The sequence below is a fragment of the Tachypleus tridentatus genome, chromosome 9 (genome assembly GCF_004210375.1).
Source record: "Tachypleus tridentatus isolate NWPU-2018 chromosome 9, ASM421037v1, whole genome shotgun sequence".
Taxonomy (NCBI): Eukaryota; Metazoa; Arthropoda; class Merostomata; order Xiphosura; family Limulidae; genus Tachypleus; species Tachypleus tridentatus.
In genome coordinates, this window is record NC_134833.1 from 40849735 (window position 1) to 40862022 (window position 12288).

The window sequence follows — 12288 nt, forward strand, 5'->3', positions numbered from 1 at the left end:
TTTCTGCTGGAATAGGAAAATGTCTGCACGAGACGACAACAGAAATTGTTAGGTACTATAAGTATGTTAGTGTGTTATCCCACAGTTCCAATATTGTCTTTGTCACCCATAATTTATATATTACACACGCTTAAGAGAGTAAACTTCAAATACACGTTAACTTCAACAAGTTCTGAAATAAATATGTGGGCATGACACAGAAATAGGACTAAAGTATACAAGTTACCTTTACTAAAAGATCAGCTCAAATTTTTAGAGCAAAGCTTCATAATGGGCTATCAGTACTATGCCCACCCAAGAAATCGAATCCTAGATTTTACCGTTGTAAGCTCTAGGAGGATGAGTACTTTAAGAAAGCAGTTATAAGGAAAATGGAAAGGAATAATTTTGATACATGTAGTTTTGGATAAGTGTCAAATGAGTGTTTCACAGAGAACTTGGTTTTCCAAAACTTTCAAGATCCAATAAATACACAATATCAAGTGTATTTGGGTTTAGGAAAGTATACTTTGCATCGCCCATAACAAGCTGAGTAATGCCAATTAGTTTGGTTGATGCTGTTTTAATATATTGCCGCTATGCTGATGCAAATCTCTATCCAAGTCAGATGAAAGCTGTTTTGACTCTTATTTATCCATATCTTTTAATAACAATAAATATTATCAATTAAACAGCTGTTAAGGTTCTTCTGATTGCGATGACAGCTGTTTGAATAAACATAGCTGTATAATGAATGAAAACGTTATATAACAAGCACTTTCGAAAGGTCCACCTTAACACGAAATTCAATTCAAAAATATATTTATGGTTTTAATGCATTTCCATAGATGGCGCTATGAATCCAATTTTTTAGAACAGATTTCGTAGATGTACAAGCCAATTTTCGAAAAAAAACAGGTTCGACATTTATCTTATTACACACGATCATTCACACCCGTTAATAGAAACAACATATAAAAATATATACAATATAAAGATTAATAAAACGAAATACTGAGTATTTTGCTTTCACACATTTTTCTAATCTTTAGTATTCCCTTAAAAGTTTTTTTTGATGTATAATATTTTCACATTTGTTGTTTACTATCGTGTGTGTTTTCTATTAATTGGACTACTGAATTTCTGTCTATGTTACACATATATGCTTGTTTTATAATTAAAATGTTATCATGGCGTTCTAATAGACAAATTTGAAATTACATAAAAATGCGAAAATGTTTAGTTGAATAAAAATTGACGTTTTATATTTACAAAATTATTTTGTGTTTTTTCACAACAGGTGGTTTCATATATATTTTACTTGGATTTTATGTTTAATTATTTCAGCGATTGAAATTGCATTTATTCTTCTGATGCTTATAGTTTTTATATTTTGTTTTGGGCTTTAAGAATGATTTCTAAATGATATATTCGTGTTGTTATTCAAACACTTAATTTTAGATGTACTCGTTGCTGACAGGAATGCTAACCGTCATGATAACTTGTTTCAGTTACTAACTTAATCACTGGCTTGGCATGGATACGTGGATAAGGCACTCGACTCCTAATCTGAGGGTCGCAGATTCGAATCCCCATCACACCAAACATGCTCGCCTTTTCAGCCGTGGCGTCGTTATAATGTAACGATCAATCCCACTATTCGTTGGTAAAAGAGTAGCTCAAGAGTTGGCGGTGTGTGGTGATAACTATATGCCTTCCCTCTTGTCTTACACTACTAAATTAGGGACGGCTAGCGCAGATAGCCCTCGAGTAGCTTTGCGCGAAATTCAAAAGAAACCAAGAATTTAATCATTATTGAAATATCTGTTTGGAATGCAAATGTGGGAATTTTTTGTTTATTTCTTTATGGGATGCAAACATCATATATCTCAATTTCCTGCTGCATGTTTTTCGTACCATACAGAATTTCAAACATTTTTATAGACCTATGATTCAGAACACAGTGAATCGGTCAAGGCCATGTGTGGCATGACACGGTCAAGGAAGATATTTACTGGTTTATATATAACTGTATTTTGTCCTATGGTACTTTATGTACGTTGGGTCTCCACTCTGTGACCGTCATATGAAGTAGCAGTACACCCGGGTGCTTCTGATTTTATGGGCACAATGTGAATCCTTAGAGTTTTCAAGGTTTTCATCATACTCATCCTTTTATGGTTGAGAGAGCCAGAACTTGCTAAAGAAGTTTCGTTTTTGTTTTCAGCTTTCTTTTCAACTTGCTTATCGTGTCTACGTACACTCATATATTTTCTTTCATTAATTTCATTTTTTCATTTCGATATTTTTTCCTTCTCTCTCTTTTCACCCTTTATCACGACGCAGTAGCCCTCAGCCTAACACTATCAACCATTCCTCTATCACTTTTTTATTCAATAATTTTTTTGTTTAAGCCTTATGCATTGTGTCTTTTTGCACGGTCAATCATTTCTCTTTCTTTAGTAATAACGTATTTGTTTTTGTTTAAGCCTTATACGTTGTATCTTGTCTCTTTCACTTCATCTCCAATAAATTCTAGACTAGCAAATCTCTTGTTGAGAAGATGACATAGGTTCTCTTTGGAAATATCAAATATATACTGTAGGATGTATGGTATTTGCAAAATGATAATGTATTTGTTGCTCATAAAAGTGTCCTTCCCGGTAGCTTTTTGCTTTTGATATTGTTTAAATACGTTTTCGTGTTTATGATTTCCTGCAGTCTGTTATTTTTTGATACACTTCATAAACCAAACCGAATGTACGTATTAAGTTTAGTATTTTCAGTTCTAGTTTACACAGAATGTTAAATGTCGTCACAGGCAAGCACTTTGAAAGAACAGTTAAGATATTTCGACGTCCTAAGTGCTAAATGATATCATATATATCAGTCATCACATCGGCTAAATAAAGCATTTCTTAATATCCAAATTATGCTATTGTGTTATTAATACAAAATAATAAGATGCTGTATAATTGGTAAAATACTGATTAAGAAATCTCTTACTTACTCTTTGTTTTAAAATAATGTTCATCCCTGTCACTTTATGTTCTAACGTGTGGTGTATTCATTTCTTTCAGAAATGGAAACAGCTGTTTGACAAGGTAAGGTTTCGTTGAAATATAAAATACTTCTTGAGTTAAAGTAATTAAATGCCTGATAAGTAAGCTTTCCAAACTCTGTTGTTACAAGTTTATAAATAAGATTATACTCCATCGATATAAAACTTTTCTTTCGTCTCATGCGATCCAGTGTTTACCACAGAAAATAAATCATATTTCACATTTTGGAGCAATAAATGCGTTAAGAGAGTATAGTAAAATTCCAATATACAAAATATACAAATATTTTTATTTGCAGTTAACAGTTCCTTTTGGCTCGCATCGTCTTAGATTATATTGTATTCTTTTTGTGCGCATTACAGACTATTGAAATTAAGGTAAGTTAAAAGTATTTAAATATTTGTGTATAAAAGTTTGCTTTATGACAATGCTTCTAAGGCCATCTACAGCTGTCCCTAATTTTTGACCGGCAGCCAAAATGAAGGCGATCCGACGAGCACCACGCACTAGAAACTCTTAAGATATTCCTACTACTTTACCAACTAATAATGAGATTGACCCTCACACTATAACGCTAGCCTCCATGTTCGACGCCGGGTTTTAAAACCGCAAATTACGAGTCGAGCGGCCTAATCACTAAGACATGGAACGTCGTTTTCATAAGAGAGGTCACATAAAGTATGTTGTTATTAATTATTGTACAAAAGTGTAAATCATTATACTTATATAAAAAAACAGAAGAGATAGTCTTATCATGCAAGAAAACGAGGTCGCAGGGTAAGCTTCTACCACTGACAGATTATGTGCCAGTAGTAAGGAATAAGCTGGAGAAACGTTTTCAACTTACACTGATTGACCATCCATCCGGATTTAGATCCATATGGACTTAAGAGGGTCAGGTGAAAGCTTGACCTCTTCCTTTCTCTGCATATATATATATATGACGAGTGCTCAAAACATGTTAAAACTGAGATTTAAATCAGGTGCCACTTTATTAATCAACTGGAAAATCAAGGCTCCAAGAAGTTGCTTACTTGTTTGAAATCATCTCTTAAAGTATTGTGATTATAATTACGTGTACAAATAAATATAAGAACATATAATTCTATTTCTAGGATAGAATATACCAGCACAGTATTTGAAGGTGAAAGCATCAATATTATTTTTATTTGTCTCTTTAGGGTCGAATGTGACTTAGTGGTTAGTACGCCAGTCTAAGGCTCGAATTGTGATATGTTGCTGAACATGCTTCACATTTTCGATTGAGGCCCGGCATGGCCAGGTGGGTTAAGGCGTGCGACTCGTAATCCGAGGGTCACGGGTTTGCATCCCCGTCGTACCAAACATCCTCGCCTTTCCAGCCGTGAGGGCGTTATAATGTGACGGTCAATCCCACTATTCGTTGGTAAAAGAGTAGCCAAGAGTTGGCGGTGGGTGGTGATGTGAAGTTGCATAATACAGAGAAGTACGTTACATCAAAATTGTGACTATCAGTATCGCTCTTTCTCCAGACATTGTAACTATCAGTGCCGCTTATGCTCCAAAGGTTCTAATTATCGATACCATTCGTACTTTAGAGATTGTAACTATCATTATTACTCATTCTCCATAAGTTGTAACTTGATGTCACTTATGCTACATAGACTAACTATCGATGTCACGCATACTCCAGAGATCTTAACTATCGATGTTTTGCGTGCGAAATAAATTAAATAACTGAGTTCGGTGATTCAATCCTAAAATACGTTTTAATTTGACTGCCAGTTGTGGGGTGACAAACTCCGAAGTTTATAAACCACTACCTAACAACACTTTGTTGTAACTAGTACCTGAGCATCCCAACCTCATGGAGAATAGTCACTCAGTATAATAATAAAATAAGGAACCAGTTCTATTTTGTTTTTCACACACTTCTTTGTATTAGTATATATTTTGATTTTGTCGTTTCGACAACACAACAATAAATGTCTATACAAGTTGAGAATGATAAAAATTTCAATTAAAATATAATTAGATAAAATACAGAGACCATTGATTGCATAACCTTAGAAATATTAGTAATAAATTGGACAAATCTCTCATATCAACGCGCGTGTTTGTGTGTGTGTGTGTGTGTGTACATACAATAGACGTCACGGCAGTCATCACTGGATAAGTTATTAATGGTAGACAATCAGTTCCTTTAAAGTACTATTTTTATATATAATATGGAATTACACTCGTTTTAATAGCTCAGCAGGCAAAAATGTTGTCATAACCACAAAAGAACCTAATTGTTGGTTGGAAAGGTGTATTTTCCGAAGAAAACGTATCTTAATATGAAAATAATTAAGCAGAAGAAACCGCATGTGGTTAAAAAAATAAAGCTATTATTGTAAGGTTTAAAATTTTAATAAAATATAATTGTTTGACTGATTGGAGTAACATAAATAATCAAATGGCATTATCTTACATAGATCCGGCGTAGCGCTCGACTCATAATCTGATGGTCGCAGGTTTAACTTTCGTCACACCAAACATGTTCGCCCTTTCAGCCATCGGGGTGTAATGATATAACGGTCAATCCAACTATTCGTTGATAAAAAAAAAAAAAGTAGCCCAAGAGTTGGCGGTGGATAGTGATAACTAGCTTCTACCTTCCCTTCAGTCTACGCTGCTAAGTTAGGGATGGCTAGCGCAAGTAGTCAACGATTCATTTTGGGAAAAAGAGCCGAAACAGTTGGTCGGAAAAAGAAACGAGAAGATAGATTTGTTTGTTTTAATTCGTGCACAAAACATCACAGTGGGCTTTCTTTGCTCTGCCTACCACGGATATTGAAAACCGGGTTCTAGTGTTGTTAGTCCACTGAAGATCGGGCGTTTGTTCGTTTTTTGAATTTCGCAAAAAGCCGCCCCTAATTTAGCAGTGTAAGACTAGAGGAAAGGCAGCTAGTCATCACCACCCACCGCCAACTCTTGGGCTGCTCTTTTACCAGCGAATAGTGGGATTGACCGTTATATTATAACGCCCCCACGGCTGAAAAGGCTAGTATGTTTGGTGCGACGGGGACGCGAACCCCCGACCCTCAGATTACGAATCGAACGCACTATCCACCGGCCACGCCAGGCTCCTGTAGGGATGAATTTAAAACTTTTGAATTGTTATGTTACGTCATTGGATAAACTATATTCTCTAAAACTTTCTAAATAACTGAAAGTTAGGATGAAAATTTTGCTGTTGTATTTTAACAGTTATTTTAGTTAGACAGGTAATAATGAATATTCAGGTATTTTGTGGGTTTTTTTCTCGAACTGAATTGAGAATCTGTGGTTTCAGTATGATCCTGAAGGATTTGGTGAGATTCCTTGGGACGAATTCCTTGCAGCGTTAAAAAAACCCGAATTTCAGGAACAGATTGGCCCATCCAAAAGAGAAATGCTGGCGGCTAAAGCTCAGGAACGTAAATCATTGGCAATCACCTTCGAAGACTTTGTCGGTGTAGTAAGTTAGAAAAACATAAGTTGTATCCCTGTAGTTTTGATGGCAAACATTTAAAAACATTATTAAATTAATGTTATCGTAATTGGAATTTTTATCCAATTATAAATACTTCCAAGGTATATAAATCTTTAAAATTAGATTTAACTTTCTTTTGCAACATCTAAACGCTCCAATGAGTTTCTGATGTATGCAAATAATTAGTGATGTTTGTTATAAGAATGTAATTTGGAAAATTTAATCACTGCAGCAACTATAAAAATATCTTATGGTGAGTTACAGTTACTAATGTTTTTATGCGCTAAAGGACATGCTACTAAAGAACAGATCAAATAACTTTTTTTCAGTCATTTAATGATAGACATTCTGAAAAATCGACTAAAAACGAGATCGAAGAATTGAATCTTTAGGTTGAAAAAGTCTAAAACAAATATGGTCATTTAAAAAGAGTTGAAAATCCACAGTATCTTTGAGGTTTTCTTTGTTTGTTTTGAATTAAGCACAAAGCCATACAATGGGCTATCTGTGCTCTGCCCACCACGGGTATCGAAACCCGGCTTTTAGCGGTGTGAGTCAGCAGACACTCTGCTGTACCATTGAGGGGAGCGTATATTTTAAGATATTCCATTTGAAGTACAAAACAACAAAACCTATTTTCAGTACTCCTTCGTAAAGTATTCAAGTTGTTTAATTATTTAAAATTTCGTTTTTTTAGCCTTTAAATTACCTACTTCTTTATGCACTGTTCATTTCAGATGGACTGAACGTGTTGCACCGTGTAAAGAATTGACAATACTGTTTCTATGAAATCGCTAATTCCTTACGAAAATATAGAAAACCTTTAAAATAAGTAGTGGTATTTATTTCAGTATTACTTATTTTGTTTAAGTTGTATGCTGTTGAACACTTACTAATTAACCAAGGCATGAACCAAACCAATTTTGTGAATAAGAAGTTTAGAACAATGTGTTTATGTATGAGATCCATACTAATTTTAGGATTAATCTTGTATTTGGTAGTTTTTCAGGAACCACCTCTTACAAAGTATACATTAACCTGTGGTAAGGTAAGTAAAATTAATTATAGTAATATACCAACAATTGCGAAACTTTATTTCAGCTGTGAAACGCAGAAATTCTCCGAATAAGATTCAATTACATGGTCTGAGTTCTCTCGTATAAATTACACGTAAACTACAAAAACAATGCAAAACATTTGCTGTCAAATTAGTATCTTTATCACAACAATACTTCTTTTAAATACAGGATTTCTAGGATACTACAAAATAATTCTAATCACAGAAACCGAATTCTGTTAGTCCATTTGTTTCAGGCCTATATTCTATAAAGAGATTAATCAACATTGTAATTTGTTTACGTTTTTTGATTTAATTTAGTACTTAATAGTACCAATTAATAAACATATAAAGCTTTTTCTACGTCTTAATATTAGACCATTTTAAAAACTTTCGTTATATTTTAATACGTTGTACAAAATGTCTACCAAGGTATGTTTACATTCGTTAAAATGAAGTGAGCGTGCGTGCGTGCATATTTAGGTATTAAGGTGCATGCTCATTTTCAGGACAGATAAAATATAAGATTATAATTTTCAAACTGGTACGTTTATGTCTTTATTGTGTTAAATAGACAAGACTCCAGGTTGAAGCTGACATGTTTCTCTTACTTTACAATGCCTAACTTAACTATAGTTTTTAAACTAGTATGTTTTTGTCTTTGTAGTGTTAATTAAACAAGACTCCCGGTTCACTCTCATATGTTTGTATTTCTTTACAACATTTACTGTAAGCGACCACAGTGTTCACGCCTATTCGAATACATTATTCAAGTTAATGTGCGTCTTTATTTATGACGTCGACAAGTAGAAGTTTGTTTTCAAAGGTGAATATATTGTTTCAACCATAAATTTAGTAAAACTATTAGGTAGAAGTTTAAAAATAGAGAGAATGATAAATAAATTAGCACTTATGGTAACTTCAGATTTGCAACACTTATGATACAGACCTTAAGCATCCATAAAATATAAAGAACGTTCAGAGAACAATCTCTCTGTTTCCAGGTCATTGGAGAAACATACAGACCTGCGCGTAAAAGAATTCATGAATATTTAAGAAACTGTTCAAACCTGAACTGTGGTGCACCTGTTGACGCGTATTTTGATTTTTTTTTTGAGTCTAAGACCGTCCCCAATATTCTTCACAAGACTAGTTCTTCTGATAAGGTAATTTCAGAAAGTGTTTTGCTTAGTATTCGAAATTGAAGACTTCATTAGGCGTAGCATGTTGTCAGCTAGGTATGGTTTTGTTTTGGAATGAGCTTCAAGATTGTATGAACATTGACGGAAATGGGGTAAAACATTTTTGTTAAAATAGTGTAAAATTTGTTCAGAAATTGGATATTAATGCCACATGTTATTTCTTTTGTATTCTAAAACTAGAGTTTCTGAATATATTTTAGTAATAGCGTACATTAAAAAGGAGATACAGCGTGAGTAATTAATTATAATTATAATTTTTAAAATTACAAAAAATAAAATTATTAAGAGTGAACAAATCGATTAAAAGTGTGTGGAATAACAGATCTGTTGTCGATATGATGAGTGATTTCATTGTTATAAGAACCTTGTCTTCAGTAAATAGATGTAAGAAGATTCTTTTCGCATTTAACATTAGAAGTAATGTTACTACCTCTTCCCTTTCTGTTGGGTGGAAACAGGCCCATAAGATATAATATAAAATAGAGACTAAATATATTTTTATAGCATCCCCCCCACTGACAGAGTGGTAAGTCTGTGGACCTGTAACGCTAGAAACCGGTTTTCGATACCCGTAGTGGGCACAGCACAGATAGCCCATTGTGTAGCTTAATTACAAACCAACTAGTAGGAAGTTAGAAGACAATTTAGGAACTCAAAATGCAGAACTCAACTCAAGTTGTCAGTTTTCATAGCAAATCTTACATCAATTTGACGTTTTGGAGAATTGATAACACGGATTCTGTATGCCATTCTTGTATAGTTACATATATTACGGAAAAATGGAGTCACTTTAACTTTCAAATATTTCTGTTGTATGCTGTAGACTATATGAACTTTTCGTTTTGAGTTAACGCGAGATATATATTTCAGTTTATGTTACTTTTTTTCGGCATTTGAATCTGTACCTAGTTTATATGTGAAGCTTGAAAGCTGTGAGCACGTGCATTTCTTTCTTTCTGTCATCCAGGTGGACTTCTTTTTTTTTTTTTAATAATTGGCTAGCATGACGAATACTCAAGTCCTTGGGGCTTAAATGTAACGGTGCAGAACACGCTGATTAAAACTGTTACGTTAAACCTGCTCCCGGGTCTGGTCATCAAACTGAAGCCAGTGATAATCAACGTTAATTGCCGACGGCAAAATCCTGTGTTAGGACCTAAGTCTGTATTTGCTTACCACCCATGCAGCGTTTTTCCTCCGTGATAGCAGAACGATAAAAGAAGAAAAGAAAAAGAAAACCTTCAAGGGCACATTTCAAGTTTTTTGGTTTTTTTCAGAAGTATTTTAAAGAAAGTGGATAAGCATTTCACCTTCTTTTGAAAATATAAAATAGTCCATTCTGCATTCTTCTTGTTTCGTCTTTAAGCAAGAATATCGCATAGTGTTACTTTGTTTTAGTTACACGCATGTAATTTGGCGATTTAAACTTTGACTACAGTGAAGAGTCATGGTATAGGACTTCTCAATTTTCCCAAGACACACAAATAGAGTTCATACTTAAGGTGTTGTCTTATTGTATCTTTAACACAAAGCTACTTAATAAACTATTTGCACTATGTCTACTGTGAGGAATTGAACTCTGGATTTTAGCACTGGAAGCTCATAAACTTATTGCTGACCCACCGGATAACTTACAATTTAAGAGAACAAATGAGTTAGATATTGGTTGTTTGATGAAAAAATGAAATAAATTGATAGACTTCTAAACTTTCGATAAATACCATGGCAAAAAAAAAAAGCATTTTAAAGGAATTGTAGAAAACTGAAAATTCTGAACTTTATGGGAAGAATGTTTTTCCCCTTTTCCTTAAAACAAATGTTAATCCTAAAAGCGATTTTGTTCGAGACCCGGCATGGCCAGTAGTTAAAGCGTTCCATCCCACTAAATATGCTCGCCTTTTCAGCCGTTAAACTGTCTTAATGTGACGGTCAGTCCCACTATTCATTGGTAAAAGAGTAGCCCAAGAGTTGGCGGTGGGTGGTGATGACTAGTTGTCTTTCCTCTATTCTTACACTGCTAAGTTAGAGACGGCTAACGAAGATGACCCTCATGTAGCTTTGTCTGAAATTCGGAAAAACAAATTTTGTTCGAACAAAGAACAGCTCTTTATTTTAAAACATTAGCATCATAAATGTTGGCTGAAATTAATGTTTATTTTATGTAACATAGCTGCATTGAAATGATTAAGTTCGTTAATTCAGAAGCTGAACTTGAAAAGCGAAGAGCTCGGAGTTTTTCTATGTCGTATCTCTCAGCTGTATCACTGTTTTTAACTAGAAATTCATGAAGACGTGTTGTAAAAAAAGTTATTCTGCTATTGTATTTCGTTTTAGTAAAATCTATTTAAAATTAGATACGCAAAACTCACTTTAATCATGCTGAAAGTATCTTAATGCCTATTGTAAAGAGCAATGGTAAGCCTTAAAAACGTAACTTGTTACTTGGAATTGGGTTTGCCTGTTCACGTGAAAACTGGAGTGCGTAACTGCTATAGAAATTAAAAACAGTTATAATATGATGAGTTTGAAGCGCCACGAGCCACTTAATCGTAAAATAGTAAGCCCTGAACCCGTGTAACTTAAGTTTAATTATAACTTTTGAACTGTAGTTCAGTGTAATTATTCATAGGCATGTCTTTATTTTCCCCAAAATATAACAGATTATTTTGCTCTCTAAAAAAGTTGGTGTTTGACCTTCGTAACTTGGAGTAAGATTAGGCAAAAGTTGAAAGGAGAAGTGTACGCAGACTCTAGAATGTGTGCGATAATACACGAGTTTATTATCGATTTATAAACTTGTTTCATTACACTTTATAACAATCATCCAGTTATGATTCTAACTAGAGTGTGCATATGAGTATAGATATATATATTGTATAGTTACTCTACTGTACTTGTAGTTTAATAGCTTTATATAGAAACGTTAGAATATACATGTCCTATTCAAGGACCTACTTCACCAGACGTGCGACTCATAATCTGATGGTCGCGGATCCGCATCTCCATCGCGCCAAACATGTTCGCCCTTTCAGCCGTGGGGGCGTTATAATGTTACGGTCAATTCCACTATTCGTTGGTAAAAGAGTAGCCCAAGAGTTGGCGGTGGGTGGTGATGACTAGCTGCCTTCCCTCTAGTCTTACACTGCTAAATTAGGGACGGCTAGCACAGATAGCCCTCGAATAGCTTTGTGCGAAATTCAAAAACAAACAAACAAACTTCACCAGACAATACAAGAATCATCCATTATGGTTCTAAAGGAACACACCTCCTTCAAGTCATGTGTAGGTGTTTACACTGCTGTATTGTAATTCACTAGTTTGTAAACAAGTATTAGAATGTACAAAACCTGTTGAAGGACCTACTTCAACAAACTGTAACATAACCTTAAGTGTGGTTCTAACAGACTCCCAGGTCATGCTTGGATCTTTACGCTAACATAGTGTAGTATAGTGGTCATTTTTTTGATAGCATTTTTCATACTTCGATAACTC

At 34.2% G+C, this 12288-nt stretch overlaps 1 protein-coding gene across 5 annotated transcripts in view; it reads left to right on the forward strand.

Moving 5' to 3' along the window:
• Nucleotides 1-12288, forward strand: part of stet (rhomboid serine protease stem cell tumor) — a 144598-nt gene that overhangs the window by 39536 nt on the left and 92774 nt on the right. For all 5 annotated transcript variants that reach the window (XM_076453964.1, XM_076453963.1, XM_076453961.1 and 2 more), the window contains 2 exons: nt 3060-3083; nt 6358-6522. In XM_076453964.1, the coding sequence (XP_076310079.1) occupies nt 3060-3083; nt 6358-6522 (189 nt within the window). The remainder of the gene's footprint in view (nt 1-3059; nt 3084-6357; nt 6523-12288) is intronic.